The sequence below is a fragment of the Charadrius vociferus genome, unplaced genomic scaffold (genome assembly GCF_000708025.1).
Source record: "Charadrius vociferus isolate BGI_N301 unplaced genomic scaffold, ASM70802v2 scaffold168, whole genome shotgun sequence".
In the NCBI taxonomy this organism is placed as follows: Eukaryota; Metazoa; Chordata; class Aves; order Charadriiformes; family Charadriidae; genus Charadrius; species Charadrius vociferus.
The window spans coordinates 875,628-896,452 of record NW_009649582.1 but is presented as its reverse complement, the minus strand read 5'-3'; the positions used below and the strand labels follow the sequence as shown (position 1 = coordinate 896,452).

The following is a 20,825-nucleotide window of genomic DNA, read 5'->3' as shown; positions in this document are numbered from 1 at the left end:
TTACCTAGTACACTCACACAAACCTGTGTGGAGTAGAATGACATTCTGAGAACATCAGAGATTCTGCATATGATTATTATTTAGTATTTATACAAGCCATAGATAGCTAAGACCTATACCCAGAAAGACTCAAAAACTCAAAGCCAAAATTGACAGTCTAACTCTTTCTTTGTATAGTTCTATTTGAATCAGATCAGGGTTAGCTCTCCTGCTCCCAGTTAGGTGCCCTGTAGTCCTTAAGAATTTGAGGCTGGGAGACTATATCATAAATACTTGTTCTGTCTTACGATCATCTAGCTATTTGCTTACAGCCACTCTTGAAGACAGACAGACTTTTGGTCAATAGGACCACTATGTCTGTTCTTGTAATTGAAGCAGATGCTGGCTAAGAGCACAATACAAATAGTAAAAAAAAAAAAAAAAATAATTGTTAAGAGGATATAAAAATCTGACATCCTCAAGAATGTGTTGGGAAAATAACTTTAAAAATTGACTTTATCAAAGGTGAATTAGAATTAAACTGGACTTGGTAAGATATTGGGAGAACTGTGCTCAGCAAGGAAAGAAAATGCAAATAGGGTGGACATGTGAAATTTATTTGATTTGCTTTGATGAATGAATTCAGGGGTGGAAAATGAGAACTGCTGAGCGTGTATGTAACCATACATCCTGAAAACAAAACAGAAGGAAGAAGGATGAAAACAAAGTAAGTACAAACTTAGCTGAATCATTTTTAAAAGAATAGAGATCAGACATACTTAGTGTGAACACAGAAAGAAAACACCAAAAAAAAAGTGATGCTGCTTCTCTACAGCTGTGGTATCAGGAAGAGTAAGAAAAATTACTCTAGAGAGATATTTTAGGGTTTAGCAGGCAAGTGAGCTTCTCAGAGAAAATTGTTTTGATGACACACATAAGGTGTTCTTTCAGTAACATTCAGAATTTTTGCTGTTTAAATTTCAACAGACAATATTAAAAAATTCCAATAAAACACAAAAATCAGGAATGCAATCAATAAAAGAGAGAAAAAGGAAGAACTTGAGATTAATCCTTTCAGTTTTCACAGTAGAGAAAATAAGATGAAGCAGAAAAATATTTATTAGGAAATTTGCTAGAAGGATTTAGTCTTTTTGCTGAATATGTTGATACAGCACAGTGATGCTCAAAGGTGCATTTCTAATGAAGGATGGATCAGAGAAAAATCTTAGTATTATGGATAGGGTAGCCCAGAACACAGAGAAAGTGCAGTTGTATAAATGCAAACCTTTCCCGAAGGTGTCTATGACATTCTTGAGTGGTCTTTTTGTAAAAACAGGGACATATATAAGGTCATTTTTGGTATGGCATGCTAATCTAAACAAACAAACAAACAAATCTAAACCATCATTTCATATTGGCTAATTCATTTGAACAGCAAAGTAATAAAATGTTCTATGAAGCTACAAGACATTGTTCAACATACTGTGCTGGTATGAAAAATAAAAGGGAAAAGAAGCAAAGTATGAAGTGACCATTCTTGCAGACAAAAAGTTAATTCAGCGTATTCATCCTAAGTTTTGAATTCTGTGGAAATATTTGGCTGACTCATTACAATAAACTGTGGATGTAAATGTCATAAAAGAAATAGTTGACAACCAAAATAAATGTTGTACCTTTGCATGTTGGGATTATTCCACTCCATGTGCCATTGCTAGTACAAGTGCGAATTAAGGAGCTATTTGATTCCATTGTATAACCAGGTTGGCACATATAAGTAACATTTTGTCCAACAACATAATCATCACCATATCTCATGCCATTGGCTGGGACTCCTGGATCTCCACAGCTGATAACTGCAAATGAATAGTTGAGGAACAGATTTTAAAACCTAAATGTGAGGGGAAAAACATAGGGAAAAACTAGGAATCTATTGGGGGAAAAGGAGAAAGAAAAAGGATGATATATCTTATCTCCATCAAGAGAAGATAAACATATATGTCATCTGAATTAGCTGCTAAAAACAATATGTTGAGCTGTATAATAGTTATATTTGGAGAACCTCAATACATCTGTTCAATAGTGGAAGTAATTGACTGTAAAATTTTGATCAATAAAATTTCAATATTATAAAATATTAAAAAAACTCCAAGAAATAATCCATATGTAACTTCCACACCTTGATACCCTTAAATCAGTTCAGAACTTCATTATTAAACAAGCAGATATCTATTGTTTAGTTTACTTTTCCATGGGTTCATCTTGAAAGGAAACACAGTCTGGAAAATTTAAGATATATGTCTGCAAAAAGCTCCCACTTTGTAAACGCTCACATGGTTAGTATGTATATAAACAGATGAGAATGTTCAGGCAACCCCAAACATGGGCCATGACTCGTGACAAAATTAGGCCTATAGTACTTTAATGAATGGGAATTGTTGTAAGACCTCTTGTGACTTCTAGTGTCAGGAGATAATTTAATCTCTTAATGAGATTAAACATTCATAAGGAGTTAATAAAGAATGATATCATTATAATCTGAGAATAATGTTAAAATAGATAAGTTTCTCTCAGATCTGGTCAACTGGAGCTATCAATTTCTGAAACAGTTTTCAGAGTAAGAAATCTTGGGAACCCTAGTGGCAATGATAAAAAGATGTTTTTTCCAGGAAAAAAGCAAACACCAGGGAAAAAAAAATCTAGTTCATAAAAAATACATCACTGGCATGTTTTACAGTTTACCTTATAGTAAGGTCGACAATCCCCCTACAGCATTGTTATTGCTTCTGGGTAATTGTGGGAGGCAGTTTCCTGTGCAGAAATCACATTCTGGCCACTTCCGACTCAATGCCAAAGCACGGCCAATGTGAATGGCACTGTCTCTATATGCTGGCTTCCAAAATGAGAAAACCCATGACTACATGTTTGTAGTGTATTCTGGCCAGGTCCCTTGGTCTAAATAATTGGGGAACCAAGAATCCAAGGTATATAGTATGCCTGCTCTACAGTTTATCAGTCTGAGGGAGCAGATGCTAAGTAAGATGCATGTATCAAATCTTAAAAAAAAAAAAAAAAAAAAGTCCTACAGAATTACTGTCTATGGATACAGAATAGACTGTAAAACATACCACGGGGTTACCTGGGTTAGTCTAAAGGTAGCTAGTGCAGTAATAAAGAAAATTGGAGATCAGCCTCTTTTATTTTAGCTAGTAACCTTATATTTTTTTTTAAAAAAAAAAAAAAAAACTTTAAAAGTCACGGAATTTCATTGTCATTCTTCAAAAATATAGAGCTGTGAAAGACAGAACTGTTTCTTAGTTACACAAATATATTCAAATACTTTACATTTTCTACCTTTCTTTATTTGACAAATTCTATTTACTATCCTTAACATTGAAAATTTAGCTAAAATCATCCTTGATATTTTTCCATTTGTGCTATTGTTTTGACTGAATTACAACATACTTCTCATACCTTTATCCTTTTTTCCTTAATCCTTGTTTTGCCTCTTCAGTTTTTCCCATATGAAGAATATTTCAAGTCATTGCCTTACGAATTTAAGAACATGCAAACACCATACACCATATCTGATCAAACAGTTCCACAAACTATTGATTTATTTTATACTGTTGAAAACTATTCTCGTTGTTTATTTAAATCCAGCTAAAACTGTGTTCTCAGCTTTTTCATTCACCTTCCTTACAATCCCTTCATTCACCTTCCTTCCAATCCCCATTTCTTTCTTTTGGTCATTAATACAAACTTCTTGCTGCTTCCACTGTAACTGTTATTGTAATGATTGTATCCTTTTTTACTACTGACACTTTAACATTGATCCATTATACAATACCATGGCTTTAGCAGATCTCTAGGTTTTTCTACCTTCTCAAAATTCCTATCTTCCTATCATTAACTTTTCGAGCCATATTTCAAAGGGAAAAAAAAAACCAAACCAAACAAACAAAAAAAACCAACCAAAAAAACCCAGAACAGACCCAATTTTCTTTCAGGTCTTTTTGCCCTTCTGTACTTTCTAGTCTTTATCTTACTATAGGAAAAAGAGTTGCATGAAAGAAAAGACTTAAGGGGAAAAAAGAGTCATTCATCATATTACTGTGTTATAATATCAGAACTTTTCATAAAGGTGGGTTATGAGTGGTACCAAAAAGATCCTTTTGCTCTTTTGTCTTATAGTGTAGCATTTGACTTTCAAAGAAAGCAAAAGCAAATGTAAGGAGGTGACCTAGATTTTACTGAGATACTGTGTTTTGTCATAAACATGGGAATAAAGCTTCAACTAGAGAAACACGTAGTAGCTACTTAGGAGGTTTGGTGGCATTTTCTTAAGTCCACAGATCCGGACAGTCAGAGTATCACAGAATGGTGACGTATGAAGGGATCTCTGGATGTTGTCTTGTGCAATTCCCCTACCCAAGCAGTACATCCAATGATTCAAAGTTGGAGCACCTCCATGTAAATCACTGTGGTAGGCAAAAACCTGCTTAAATTTTTGTACTGAGCCTGACCAGAAGATCATTTTACATCAAGCAGTCAGTGATCCACAATACGGTTAACTTGAGAAACCTCAGGCCTGTGGAGCACATACAGTGTGGCCTTAAGACCTGTGCTGTGCCGCACAGATCCCTTGGCAAGGGCACAACCTCAGCCAGCTCATTGCAAAAGCGGAGCTCCAGACAACTCCCACTCAGTATCAGCAATTATACCAGCTGCATGTCCTTGCTTTTAATCTAGGAGAGCAGCAAGAAGTTCTTATGAGAACATTGTCTCTGATTGACTGTAGAAATGACAGAGTTGTTTCCTTCTAAGAACATCCTATAATAGCTTGAACAAATGAACAGGGTGAATCATAGAATCACAGATCATTTGGGGTTGGAAGATCACCTAGTTCCAACCCCCCTGCCATAGGCAGGAATACCTTCAACTAGACCAGGTTGCTCAAAGCCCCACCCAACCTGGCCTTGAACACTTCCAGGGATGGGGCAACTTTGGGCAACCTGTGCCAGTGTCTCACCACCCTCAAAGTGACAAATTTCTTCTTAATATCTAACAAAAACCTACCCTGTTTTAGTTTAAAACCGTTACTGCTTGTCCTATCGCTACACTCCCTGATAAAGACTCCCTCCTCATCTTTCCTGGAGGCCTCCTTCAGATACAGGAAAGCTGCTATAAGGTCTTCCTGGAGCCTTCTCTTCTCCAGGCTGAATAATTCCAGCTTTCTCAGCCTGTCTTCATAGGAGAGGGCTGGAGGCCCTCTCATCATCTTTGTGGCCCTCCTCTGGACTCCCTCCAGCAGGTCGATATCCTTCTTATATTGGGAGCTCCAGAACTGGATGTAGTACTCCAGGTGGAGTCTCACAACAGTGGAAAATAAGGGCAGAATCACCACCCTCGGCCTGCTGGCCATGCTTCTTTTGATGCTGCCCAGGATACAGTTGGCTTTCTGGGCTGCAAGTGCACATTGCCAGCTCATGTTGATCTTCTCATCAACCAACATCCCGAAGCCTACAGGAGAGCTGGGGAAGGACTTTTGACTAGGGCATGTAGTGACAAGACGAGGGGGAATGGCTATAAACTGGAAGAGGGCAGGTTTAGATTAAACATTAGGAAGAAGTTTTTCACTTTGAGGGTGGTGAGGCACTGGAATGGGTTGCCCAGAGAGGCTGTTGAGGCCCCATCCATGGAGGTGTTCAAGGCCAGGCTGGATGTGGCCTTGGGCAACCTGGTCTAGTGGGAGGTGTCCCTGCTCATGGCAGGGGGGTTGGAACTCAATGATCTTCAAGGTCCTTTCCAACCTAAACCATTCTATGATTCTATGATTCTAAGAAAAAAAATCAGTAGAGCTGCCCTGTCAACAAAGTCTGTTGGCACTACCAATTCTACTGCTTTGGGTACACTTTGAAATCATTACCAGAAAATTGTTCCCTTAGAGCAGATAATCTTCTTGAAGCATATTTTATAGACCTGGAGACAAAACTGGCAGGAGAAAGAAGGGATTGTTAACTCACGATCTGTTAACTAGCCTATTTAGCTAATATTGTCCATTAACTCTTGTTAATTATCTGTTAGCTATTTAAAATTGATATATTGTCATAAGAGAGAACATAGCAAGTATGATGACATTTAATTTTTTTTTAATTATTATTATTATTTTTTTATATTTAGATGTGCTAGGGAACTATAGAATTAAAGGTCTGTAGAAAGGGACACAGCCTGGATACAGCTCTGAGCAACCTGCTCTAGTTGATCGTTGCACGAGCAGAGTGGTTGGACTAGACTATCTCCAGAGATGACCGCAAACCTCAGCTATTCTGTGATGCTGTAAAATTCCTCTCCATCTTGGGGTATTTTAGAGCTGCTGCTAGTACCTGTATCAGCTTAGATACAAATTGTAGCACCTATAAGTGCTTCCACACCCCTTTAAGGAATTAGTTAATAGCCAGCATGATCAAAAAGTCAGAAATGAGTCAGGCTGACATTCTCAGAGTTTGTACCTTTTTTGGTAAGATTTTAATTCAACTGTTCTTTTCATACTCTGACCACTCCAGGGGATACGCATCAAACTAAAAAGCCCTGAATAACATTATGACTAGAATAAACATATAAGAGGATATACTTTTTAGATGTGTATTCATCACAGAGAGAATTGTGTATTAGGGATGTCAATAAATGTATTGTTTAACAAAGTTAAAAGACTTATATATTAACTAAATCAAGAATATTTTTTTGTATTACATATAATATTCATGACTCCTCTTGTTTTATTAGTCTACTTTCTCTGCTAAGACATTTTTCTAGGTTTTTAAGCCAATATCTCAAGTTTCTACTGGAGTAGTGTTTTTTGAAAATACTGTTATAGCACGTACTTCAGCTAGATGTCATTCAAAAATACAATACAAAAATATAGATGCAGTTACCATGACAAAACACCTTTATCCTCGGTACAACTAATTTGGTTCTCATTATAACTTGGAAAAGATAATGGATAAACAGAAACATTGGGCTCTCTCACAGGTTTGCTGACTCCAAAAGCTGCTGTCCACATGCTTACCATTAAAGATGGATTAAAAAAAAAAAAAAAAAAAAACAACCACAAGAAGGAGAAGTTTTGTTTATCATCATCTTACTTTTGGCCTCTGTTTGGGTTGCTGTGTGTAAAGTAGCCAACTCTACAAAAAAGGGGGTATTAGTTCAAAATCTGAGCAACAGTTTGCTATACCTGTGATGAGGACATGTTGCCTCAAAATGATAGGCAGTCTCATGTGTCACATAAATGTGAAATTTTCATCAATTGTTGCTAAAAGATGAACTAGGACATGTAATAAAGCAGGAGCAGAGGGACTTGAAAATAAACTGTGGCAAAATGCTTATTATGACTGTGAGAGAAGCTGAAATATCTTCTGTTAGCTGAGGAACCAAAGGAAGTATAAGGTTAATGAAGAGGCCAAATAGAAGATGTTATCTGAGAGCGGGACAACACTTTTGACCTCAGAGTCACTACAAAAAGAAATCTCAAGCGTTCATTTCAAGGTTTTTATTTTCTGCCCTCCTGAAGGCCAGAATATTATACTGCTATGTTTTCATGGTGAAGAAAAGCAATTAAATGAATAATATCTGAATATGACATATCATAAAATATAAACAACATTAAAAATATATGCAACGAAAGAATTAGTGTAGGTGTATTGCGTAACCATAGAACCCTTTTAAATTGTACCAGGAATCTAGATATTTTACTATACTGTGTCTGTCTTTTAAAAAAAACATATGCTTCAGCTTCTCATAGCATTATATTTTTTAAAAGTATTTAGTGTACAAAATTATGTATGAAATAGTGCAAGAAAAAGCTGAAAACAATTTATTTTCATCTGACTTCTATATGTTACTCTGTTGTCTTTCAGAAGAAAGAAAAACAAAGACTATTCATTACAGATGTGTCTTACTTGTGCAGTTTGGCAAGGATCCAGACCATGTTCCATTGGCAGTGCATTGTCTTACAGACGATCCAGAAAGTATGTATCCTTCCATGCATGAATAAATTACTGAATTAGAGAATGTAGTTCCATCAATACGAAATACTTTTCCATTAGCAGTTGTTCCTGGATTGCCACACTGCACAGCTATAAAGCAAAATGTTAAATATTTTTTGAACTTAGTAAAGATAATTTTTGGAATAGTAATGTCTAAGCACAATCCTGCTCCCAGCAGTGTTATGTGTAGAAATCTGTGCTGTTGTCCTGAAAAATGTAACTTTCACCACCTACTGATAAGTCACAATGTACTGTAAATAGCTGTTTGCATTATTTGTTTTTACCCTTTCGTATGTAGGTAAACACAGTTTACAAATCTAACTGTAAAATCTGCATTAAAGGAAACCTCTCAATTATAAGAAAATGTCCAATCTACAATTATCACTGTAGATTTAAGCTGACTCTATAGTACGTGTGCATTTATAGCATTACCAAAATACATTTCCTACCTAATTCAAAGCACAGGATAGAGTCAAACTATTATTTCATAGGCAGGTGTAAACCTGATGTTTCCCAGTTCTTCAATGCTCAACGTTGGAATTTGAATGTGTCTTTCATATGTGATTATATCTAATCTATATGGCCTAAACTAGAACAATATACCTGTGTATGCATTACACACATCTATATATACATATCTATGAACCAGATTAATCATTTTAAGATATTTTTAGGGGGAAAAATAACACCAAAAAATTATTAAAATGTAAAAGGGGTAATTCACTTATATAATAGATAATATTGAAGAACAGCAGGAAGTTCAGTTGGGCTAAGCATATCTCTTCAGATAACAACATACAAACACATATATATATATATATATATTTACGTTGTGTGAGGTTGGCAATCATTCAGCAGAAAGGATATTACAAAACCAGCTTGTGAAATAAGTTTTTAAATGAGATGACTGTTTCATACAGATAAGGCTGTCAACAGTGATAAAGTAGATAATAAGAGTACAGGTTCTCAAATTATTTTCTGCTTTTCATTGAAGAAGAGTATGTTTGGAATTATTTCTTATTTCTGAATCAAGATAAATAAGGTAATAAATTGTTCTCCATAAATATCCCGTTAAAGCTTTCTTTTTTGATAATACATCTTGAAATTTCTAGATTTTTTTTTCCAAATAGACTTCCTTCAGCATTTCATTTTCTATTGAAAAATAATAATACTGTCAACAGTAAATAAATTTTTTAAGCCAATCATTTGTGACATAGATGTCTAATGTAATCCTGACATTGACATTTTCCTAAAACTCATCTCTTTTCTCTGAAATTCAGATGTTTAATTGTTGTAATAAAAGATCAGGAGATGGTGAGCTTTTTAAGCAAAAAAATCTTTCAGCAAAAATTCAATTGTAGAGGCCTTATCTATTTATTTTTATGTTTTTTTTTTTTTTGTACTGGATAATACATATAGTAGGTGCTGACACAAGATTGAGAAGAAATAAACAGTTCGGTACCCTTTTCTTTTCTCAAAACTTTGAAAATACGCAGTTTCATATGTGCCAGGAACTGATTTCAAATTTGTCACCTGATGCCAAGCCATTGCTATGGTATAACAACTTACTCACAAAAATTTAATGGTCAGTCCAAAATCAGCTGTATACCAGTCACAACACAAAACTGGCAATATAAAATTGGTTTTCTGATTAGCATTTTTAACAAGACAGTTTAAAAAAAAGAGTGGATCTTCTGTGATTTACCTTTGCACTCAGGTTGTCTTCCTGTCCAACTTCCATTTGACATACATGTTCTTTCTTCTGAGCCATGGAGGATATATCCAATATCACAGCTGAAATGTACTGTGCTTTTAATTTTAAAGTTGTTTTCTTCTCTAGACCCATGACCTGGGATACCTGGATCACCACAAGAACCAGCTGTATCACCTAGAATTTAGAGTGCAAAGATCAGCAGTATGAAATATTATCATGATATTGCATTTATTTATATGTATTTATAAATAAATTTATATTTGTATTTTTAGAAATAAATGTATCTATCAAAGAGCATGAATCCTTGTGATTACAAAATTACTTGATTTTAGAATAATTTCTTTTTACTTATTTTATATAAGTACAGAACAGAAATTTAAATTACCTCAAGATTCCCCTTAGACCATGCTAAAATATTGGTAACAGAATTGTTGAACAAGAATAGGGAAACCAAAACAAACCACAAAACCTTGGTCATTATTCATTTAAAATAGGGAATTCTGAGGAAAACCAATGTCCTTATCATACAGATAATTTTCTTGTTTGCCTATTTGAAATACTCATAAAATCTTTCATTGTTTTACTATTGAATGAAGGCTCTAGTCAACTATTTTATGTACCTCTGACATGAAGCATTTCGCTGATTAATAATCAACATATTCATAATAATCATAATAACAATATTTGAGGTTATACATCTAAATTTTCATTTATATCGAGAACTTAACTCTAGGTAACACTGTATTTGCACAGCAGGTTAGTTGTTTAAATCTTTCAACAAGTACTTAGGTCTGCTGTTTTATCTTTTTAAAGGTGTTTAAGCTAGTTTTCATGCTATTAAATAAGAGATACGGGTATATTGTATTACTGAATTTCAACACAAAGGAGTTGAATTCTAGACTTCTTGGAGTTGCACTGTTCAGGTTTCTACCCATGGATATTCAGCTTATGGTTTTCTGTGGCAAGTTGCAAATAAACTTAACAGTCTTCTACACAACAATAATTCAAGCGTAATATTTTTGAGAGCATATCCACATTGCTTTGTACTTAGTTACACTGATGTAAATAAAGAAGAAATATTTTAAGAATCAGCTAGAAAGCTTTAATCCAGCTACTGAAGAACGTCATATTATACGTTCACATTAGGGACAATTATATGAAAAGATTTGTGCAAATGACATAGAGAATGTTTTCTGTACAATAGCCATACTTTTCTGGTATTTATCTAAGCTTAAACAGCAGTCATGAGAGAAGTTTTTTACATAGAAGTAGTAAACAAAGTTGTCTGCTCCAAGTAACCAGAAAACCAAAAGTGACACTCACTATCTATGGGCACTATGGGAAGTTAGGGCCCTGGAGTTGTGGAGGCAGAGAAAAACAGACTTCCCTTGCCTTGATTGGCACTGATGAGTGTAAACTATACTGTTGGAGCAACTGGTGGACACATCCGTTTGCTAACAAAAGCATGTACAGAACTGAATAGTGAAAGGAAAAAGAGTAGAACTAGTTTGTTTTGCTTTGAGAATTATGGTGTAGCATAAATACTTGTTTTAGTCCAATACGTCCAAGGATCCGACCATATTTTTGTCACTTACAAAGGCAGTTCATGTGCCAACCTGCAGTTTTCTAGGTCATGCTTACTACTTTTGATTTCCTTTTATATAGTCCATGTTTGCTTCCTTCCCCACAAATTTATTGAAAAATAATATAACTAAGCATCTCACAGGAATTGATCTGCACAACTCATGTAGGCTTGTGGGAAAAGAGAAAACAGCTGTGGAGCCTCAGTCTGAAGTCACATCTGGAGAGTCACAGAAGAGGGAAGAACTTTGCTTGGAAATGCAAAAGAGAACAAACCTGGCAGCTCATACTAACTAACCAACCCCTTCCTGAAGAAGGTGACAAAGATCTCTCCAACCTCCTGTTGAAGCAGCTAATTGTGAACCACTCTCACTAATTTAGGAGCCAATTTTATCACTAATTAAGTTAACCAAGTTTAAACTGACACATCTCATTTGAGAATAATCAAATACACTAATGTAGTCATGCCTATCACATTGTGAACTTTTGTAGCATGTATGTGCAAAAAGTACACGGTCCCATGTATTGTAAAGCTTGCAGAAAGAACAAATTAAGTAAGTATAAGACCTAGCTGACTGTCTGGTTCAATATCACAGACTCAAAAGTTTAGGCTTTTCTCCGTTTGCCCATTTCATTATGTGACACAGATCAGTAAAGCAGCCTGCTAGCCCCATTTAAAAAGAAATTTCAAATAGTTCCAAATTATAGTAAATAAAAGAATTTTATAAGCTTTCAAAATACTTCATGTCTAAGCTACTTAGGTGATTTAATAACCCTCTAGTTTGAAAATAGTCTGCTACATATTTTTACAATAATTTAAAAATTACCTATGTCAAGATGTTTCTTTTGTTATTTTGGGAATCCCTATCTTAATTTTTCCAGTATTATTTATTTAGACTATGAAGAATTTGGGGCAGGGCCTATTAATTAGTCTATACTTGTAAAGTCTTTACAATAACAGCTGAGTTTTCAGCAAGTTATTTGTCATTGTGCCTAAAATAATTTTATGATGAAAAAATGAATAAAGGCTTTTTGCTATGCCAAGTATAAATTGCATATTCCTCTTGTAAATTAAACCATGTGTTTTTTCCTAATGCCTAATTATTACTCTTTTAATCTTAGGGAGGTAAACCACCAGCTATTTTGATTGAAAGTTATAGAAATAATTTTTCTAAATGACTAATCACATCATGAATTGACAGTGATCTAATCAATGATATCATAACAGATCATAGTTTTATTACCTCATGCAGAGATTCAAGTAAGTGATTTTCACAGTCTGTTATGAGCCATCCTTCACTCACATGTATAACAAATTCTCAGTCGGCATTTAATTTTAATGAAAAGGAGAGTATTTAGACCACTTGTGTAAGTACACAACCATTGCTGCACTTATGAGGAATTCTAAGTTGCTGCAGATTTCTGACTCCAGCAGATACGCTTGTGATGACAGAAAACTGTTTCTGAATGCCAACAGATTTTAATGGGACATGACAATTCCTTCTAGCTCTAGAATGTAAAACATAAAGTGCCTTGTGACAAAAAGGAACCTGTCTTAGGGATGATGTGACAAAATTTGGTTACCTTATGTTTGCTAACATAGCATTTTCTGTTTGAATTCCTCTCTCTATATATGAAAAGGACAAATATGCTATATCTTTTGTCAGTTGAACATTCCATATTATTTATTATTAATATCAACATGAAAAAATACAAAGTTTAAGGCTTTAGTACATATTAAGAATTAAGAAATCAAGTTTTCAAGGCTAATAATGAAAGTTAATGATTTCACTTCTTTTTAGATACAAAATATGGAAATTCTGCATGGTAATCTGCAAATTATTTTTAAATGAGAAAGCATTTCAGATATACACTTTGGGAAAAAAGTCTCAAATTATCCTGAACTAGAATTATAGTTTTGTACCGTACAGCTAAAGAAAATAAAATCTGTAGTCTGTCATAATTTGATTCACTATGATTCATATTTGAATCGATGTCAAAACAATGGTTCTTCATGTACTGAGGAAAATTTATTAGATATGATTAAAGTTTCTTGTCTGTGGGTGCAAAAGTTGTCATAAAAAAAAGAAGTATTTTCATGTACATCAATTATGAATGCTTATCTCAAGATATTTGAACACTTGTGTAATTTAATAGCAGGATGATTATAGAATAGCTCTATTTTCAGTAAGGTTTGTTTGATATTTTCATTTATGGTTTTAGGCTTCCTATTTGTATTCCTTGATATTATTTCTTTCCTTTTTTTTTTTTTTAATTAACAAATTAATATATTTATTTATTTATTGCTTACAGAAAACGACAATAAGTACTTTTATATTTTATCTAAAGAGGATTTTTTCTGCCAAACAAATATGCATTCTAGATGTAAAAACATTTTTGATGAACTTAGTCTGAATTTGCAATTCACATATATATACATAATTATTTCTTAAGTAATATTATTTTATATTAAGCTTTGATTTCTGGTGCATAGCTCTAAACGTTGCAGGTTATAACAACTTGATCTTTGTTCCCATTATGGTAAATTTTCCTCTGATTTTATTGGTAGAAAGTTAAGGGATTAAATTAGGTGTTCACATTTTCTAGTTACTGCCACAATGTAGATTGTAACGGCAGAATAGTGAAAGAAGAGGGACTCATAGATCAAGATTCTTTAACATTCTATTGAATGTGAAGTTTCCTATTGGTGTTAAATATCACTGATAAAGACTACTTCATGTTAAATATCACTGAGAAAGCCTACTTCTCCCCAATTATTTTCTTGCTAATAAAGTTTTTACTTACTTTGGTTTTACTTTTTTTGAGACAGTACTTCAATTTTATACATGATTTCCTGGATTTTAAAATGGCCTTCTGAGAAAATCAAAATAAATTCAAAACAACTTCAGGCCACACTTATTAATTCAAAAATATTACCTGAGCAATGAGGAAGAGATCCGCTCCAGTGTCCATTTAACTGACATGTACGAGACGACTGCCCTAACAGCGATCGTCTACCTGTGCAGCTATAATGAACAGTAGAACCAAACGTATATTTATCTCCAGACAGGACCGCGTTAGGAGGAATGCCAGGATGGCCACAGTCAATCACTACAATGCATAATTATTGGAGATAAAAAAAGGTTATTATCACTGATCAAACAGTTCGTAGCTACCATTTTCATAACTCCATACACAAACCTTGTGAAGAGGCTGACCCTTTTAGTGTTTGGGGGAGGGGTGCGCATTATGTGATTAGAAATGCAAAACATATTACAGAAATGTATTTGTGAAACAAATGTTTGGAGAGGTCAGAAAGATATTTCAGATATAGATATTGATGTCCAAAGATACTTATTCACTCAGTTGACCTTTATGGCATGAACATATGCACACACAGACACACACACACACACACACACTCATGCATGTACTCTTCAGAGAATAACCACAGGGAGATAGTATCTGCCGAAGTCACTGCTGAGGCAGAGAATGTGCAGACCTTCATCTCTCATCCACTGGTCCCAAGTCATTGGTAATGAAGTCTATTAGGTTTATAAACAATATAGTTTTTTCTAAATTTTGCTATGAACCTTAATGCTAATATACTAATTTCATATCCATGGGTTTAGTTGCTTAAAATATTGTATTGCATAAATAAAATTTTTGTTTACATATTTTTAAAGTGTTCCTAGGCACCATCCATTGAATTGATGTTAATTGCACAGAGATTGGAGGGAATTTCTATAGGATCACAGTCTTAAAAATGGTCATGGATAAACTCCCTATCGGTTGTTTATCGAGTAACTTTTGATCAATAATTACTAGTTATTTCCATTCTGTGATTAATTTTTAGTACTCTTAATCTTGACATTTTTGTGATTTCCACTTAAAGACTGCCCATAAAGGTATGCAACAATTAGCTTATACACACCTAATTTTACTAACTGCCTCAAATGTCACAAACTGCCTAAACTCACGAAAGAAAATGGGAAAATTTGTCGTGATACCTTTTGTCTTTTCATTGCCTCTAATACAGAAAATTATTATAAATAGCTCTTGCTATAACTGGTCGAAAGCAGTCCTTCTTTAGGGAACAAAAACCAGGTTAAATGGTAGAAGTCCCATCTAAAATAAGGATAACACCACTGGAATAATTTCATCAGCCTCCTTTCTACTGCAAAATTGTATAAAGTAACAGTGAAGCTACTTTGGCTAGATCAGCGGGAAGCTGGCTACTCCATAAGACTAAAGCAAAATGACAAAAGGTCTTATGCATCATTATGGAGAACACTGTCTACATGAACAATGTATGTAATGCAAACAAAGCTCTGTATTGAAAAGAAATAGGTAGTCCGTCTTTTAAGATTAAGAGCACATACCAAAACAGTACAAAAGAAACCCCCTCACATGTTGAATTAATATAGAGAAAACTTTTAGGAATTCTGAGCAAGGAGTTAATTTAAAAGCAAGCTAAATATGTCAAGTTCAGGAAATGCACAGTTAAAATTCATAAATCCAAATTCACTCTGTTCACAGAATTTATCTAGCCTTGCGTGTTTGATTTCTTTTTATCTTACCCCTGTGCATGGCATGTGGCATATCCCATGCTGTCTTAGGGGTCCAGTTTGCGAGGTGCAGAACCTTCCTAATAACCCCACAAAGTATTTAGGAATGTGGTATGTCATTGATTGACTTTGATTCCTACCTAGTGCTACTGACTCTTTGACCATTTTGTAGGCTTGCAGGACTTTGAGTAAAACAGTCAGAATGGTCGGCTTTGCAAACTAGGTTCTTACTGTTAGCATGTCATATGTTTAATCACCTGCTTATAAATGAAATCTACTGTTCATTATGTATGATTTTGGAGAAGGCAAACTTAGAACATTGTTGATAAAAAGTCATGTTGGTCATGCAGGTTTCAGTGAAATGAAACTTCCTTCTTGTGAAAAAAATTAACAATTTTTCAATGTTTTTATCATCTGTATTATTCTTGACTGATTCTTTTACCCTTTTCAGATGTTGTCATAGAGGAAAAGTGAATTTCATACTTGTACCTGACAGCATTCAGCTTTGGGCTTTCCTATACATACTTCTCTTTTATGTTTACACTTATGTTTAAAAGTTCTGGATTCCTAGTAACTGACTAAGAAAATTATACAACCCTGTAATGCTACCCTTAACTTTATTATACATTCTACAAATTTTGATTTTATATTCATGTTCTCAGGTGGGAATTTCATATGAAAAGTTGATCTTTTTTTTTTTTTTTATTTTCCTAATGCTAATTCAGCCTCCATTTTATTTTCATCATTTTTTTCCTGACTACCTCTCTGTTATCTAGCCCTGTTCCATAACATACCTGCACAGTACCTTTTTATAGGTGTGTAAATGCAATTTTACATTAAGTTTTGAATCAGATTTAAAGAAGAAATGATAAAAGAAGAAGAAAAATAAAGATAATTTTCATCTTCTTCAGAGTATGAAAAATGTCAGGTCAAATTATATTTTTTCATTATTATGGACAATTATCAATCTGTTTCTGTCACACCAAAACCTCACTTTCCTTAAAAAAAAAATAAAAAAGATAAAAATTTGAGAGCAATAATGCAATTTTTTACAATAATGCAAATAATACTTTTGCTAGTGTGACATTTCAATGGCTATTTCATTTCCCTGAAAAATCCAAATAAAGAAAATACACAGCTAATACTAATTATGGATGAGATATATAACATTCTGGAAAAACAGAAAAAAAGTATAAATTCACATCCTTTTCTGTTCATATGTGATGACATATCAGTAAAATTCCAGGATTATTAGCTTAAAGACTGATTAAATTTACAAATGTTCAATTAAATTTACAAATATTATACCCTAATTATTGAGTACTGAATTAAAGAGTACACTTGAAATTTCTTGAATCTGTATAGTTGTCAACAATTCTTATCATTCTCTCTGACAGCTCAGAATGGCTGTATATGTCACATTGTGAGGGAAGAAATGTCAGGACATGGTGCTGCAATAGAATTATTGAGAGGATGGCACAGACACTAGCAAAAAACTAGTCTACATTATTTGGATTTCAAGCTTGGAAGGCGTGGATTGTGCGTACTCACATCCCAGTAGCTTAAAATAACAAATCAGAGCAAGTCTCAGAACTAAATTAAGAATACTTTGCAATAAAAAAAAACACACACCCCCCCAAAAAAAAAAAAAAAACCAAAAAAAAACCCAGTGATATGGTCACTGGAAATCCAAACATGTCCTTCATTTTGAGTACATTTCAAATTTAAAGTATTTTTCTAGCAACATATGCCTAAGCAGTGTATGACCCTGAAAGTCTTTATTTCAAAGGGAGAGTTGAAAGGGCAGTATAGTCCAGGCCAATGCTGAATTCTGTTTCTTAGAAGAATTATAGTCACTAGAAGCACTCTAGCTACAACACATTTCAAAGGAATGGAGTCACTTTACAGGTGAACAGCTTTTCCTTTGTTACTGTGTTTCTTCTCCATTACTCTAGCAATATTTCAAAAAAGGTATGTTCTTTGAGGCGGGTTAGAGAGAGACTGAATTCCACCTAGGTCAAAAAAATAATCCAACCTGGGTCAAAGAAAAACATCCAGCCATCTTTCCACTTCTTTTTCATTGTCCTTACAGTAGAAAAATGTGTAATTACTAAATGACCATCCTGCATACGTCCAAAACATATTTGCAAAACACTCCAGAAGCTGTAAAGCTCTTATAAAAAATGTTCAGTAGATGCATCAGAATAACTTTTGGTAAGCTTTATGATTAAAAAACATCATGGATAATGCCTAGGTTAGAATTTATTGACCTCTCTATATAAATGACACAAATAAATCTGAGGATGCCCTTTCAAAAGTACATCTAGCACTCTTACTGCCAAAGGTCAGCTGAAAAGAAGAGTAAAATCTGTATTATTAAATTACTTCTGACAATTCTGAAGGAAGATTAAGAGATAAAAACACAAAAGTAAAAAAAAAATAAATAAATCTTTGCACCTTTACCTTTAGAAAGTTTTTCTGTTTGAAGATATGTTACTGTTAAGTAACATTTATCTTTCTGAAATGGTAATGTTACCTTAAAATTTAATTTGAAACTGTTAGACTCTTTGCTATAAGTTTAACTGTGACTTGCAATCAAGCTATTTATCCCATCAAAGAGAGGGACAACTTCCTGAACTAAAGGTTTTCACGGTAAGAGGAAATAAAATTTCAGATTTTTATTTTTATTTAGAGAGCAAATAACAGAACTGGAGAAACCTCAATTATGGAAGACTACTAAAGGCAAAACTGAGAACTAGTATCTAAACTATTGCAAATGTCGGTCCATGATTCCTAAATAAGGAACCTTTAGCCTGTTTTCCCTTTAGTCTCTAGAGAATAAATCTTTCAGCCTTTCTTAGAGATAATTTTTGATCCTAAACCAAAACCTTTTCCACAGACTTATAGGGAACTGGGTAAACCAGCCATGCCAACCAATTAAAAACCTCTGAAACTTCTGTGGCTATATCTACATCACAGTTAGGAAGTTGTTCATGACAAGCCAGAAAAAAAACCAACCCCCTTATGTTGATCCGCTTGCCTTAGTGGATAGTTTGCCTATGACTATGATGTTCAGTTATGATCTGGTAGTGAAGTAAGCTAAGGACATGATCCAGAGGACACCTTTGGTGCTCTACAGTGCCAGTACTATTTGCTTACTGTCTTCTTACTCTGATCTTGCTGTTGTCTTAAGTCCAGAAAGTACTGTAGTGACATAAGTCAACAATTGGGTACTGTAGTTTTAAGTTTCAGTGTGATTACACCTCTGCGGCCAGTGGAGGCCATGTATTGGCAGATTCAATGGATCTGTTTTAACATTCTATCCCTGCTATCAGGGATCATTGTGCTGAAACAGAGATGTTTGCTTCAGTTACTTCATTTCCCAAGCTTTCTCTGTTATTTGCTACATACAATAACAATATAACTGTGTTACTTCAGCTGCTACTGAAATCTTCCATTGTTACTGCACACACACAAAATCTGTAGAAATATGATTATTATAATTGCTGTCATGTGACTGATAGAAATGTGTGTAAAATATTACCTACTGTAGTTCACATTCTTTATATAAGCATACACATTATCTACTTACTAATGCATTCAGGTAAAGGTTTGTCCCAGTGGCCATTTGGTTGACAAATTAAAACTGAAGAGCCAAATAAAAAATATCCAGGATTACAGTCATAAAATACCACTGTGCCATACGTGAAATTTCCATGTTCGATTTTACTTTCTCTTATGGAATTTGCAGGAATTCCAGGATCAGAACAGTTGACCACTAAAAAGGAAAAGAGCATAGACTTGACAGTCATACAAATATAGTCTACTAAAACGGTCTTTAAATTTTCTCTTATCCTTTGTATGAGAAACTTTCAATGTGTTGCTACCCTGATTTTAAATAGCCTGATTATATATATTATCATACTGAATTATGAAGATTGTATGAAACCAGGACATACTAAAACCAGGAGATGCTCAATTCAGAGCAAATAAAAGGAAATGTTTCTTTACAGAGTGTGACAATGCTGTAAAAGCATTTGCCACTAAAAGTGACTGGACATACCAATGCATTCAATTGATACTCTTGCCTTGACATAAACTACTGCTCACAGCTGGAAACAGGTTGTGAGGCTAGATGTGCCTTTGGTCTAACCCACCAAGCCATGCAAATATATTTATATTCCTATACTAACATTTTGACAATGGAGCACCTTTGAGGCAGATGTTTTGAGCTAAAGGGCACATAGCCAGTTCAGTAAGACTGTGGTGATTTTGCTAAAATGGGGAAATATCCCAACAAAAGGGTACGTGCTTTTAGAAAAATTGGTATACATTGATGGTTATGAATACTGATGGATTTTTTGAGTTTTGGATTATTTTTTTTTCTTTTTTACAACTTACAGCTGTCTGGTGAGGGGATTATAATACTTAATTTGGGGGCCATGGAGATTTTTTTTAACAGTTTTCATGCAATAGATTCCTCTGGTCAAATAAACACATCATCATCTATTTAAAAAATAGTAACTTCTCATTAAAAAAAAGGTCCTCGGAAATTTGAGTTCTGTAAACTATTTGTCAGTATTGCTTAAAGCAAAGTGATCAAAGGAAAGTAGAGGACACATATTGGGAGGAAGATAAAATAAATAAAATTACTATAAATCCATGACATGATTTAATCTGTGTACTGATAAAAAATCATAGAACATCCTGGGAAGATGATGAAAAAAATCAATACAATTTCTGCATATATGCAAGAAGGTTACAGCAAAAAAGTACATGTTTCTAAATGAGGACAATTAACAGGTTTAAAAAGCACATAACAACAGACTTAAACAGGACAATGGTCATAAAACCTTTCTAAAAGTGCTTATGAAAACTCAAACAGAACTAATCTTATAATATCATTTTATTTTCAGTGAAAGATTTTTAAATATAATA

At 34.0% G+C, this 20,825-nt stretch overlaps 1 protein-coding gene across 2 annotated transcripts in view; it reads right to left on the bottom strand.

Moving 5' to 3' along the window:
- CSMD3 (CUB and Sushi multiple domains 3) overlaps window positions 1-20,825 on the bottom strand; it is a 715,473-nt gene that overhangs the window by 35,706 nt on the left and 658,942 nt on the right. For both annotated transcript variants that reach the window (XM_009890359.1, XM_009890360.1), the window contains 5 exons: window positions 19,480-19,665; window positions 14,257-14,430; window positions 9,730-9,912; window positions 7,938-8,114; window positions 1,653-1,832 (listed from right to left, as the gene is read on the bottom strand). In XM_009890359.1, coding sequence (XP_009888661.1) covers window positions 1,653-1,832; window positions 7,938-8,114; window positions 9,730-9,912; window positions 14,257-14,430; window positions 19,480-19,665 — 900 coding nt within the window. The remainder of the gene's footprint in view (window positions 1-1,652; window positions 1,833-7,937; window positions 8,115-9,729; window positions 9,913-14,256; window positions 14,431-19,479; window positions 19,666-20,825) is intronic.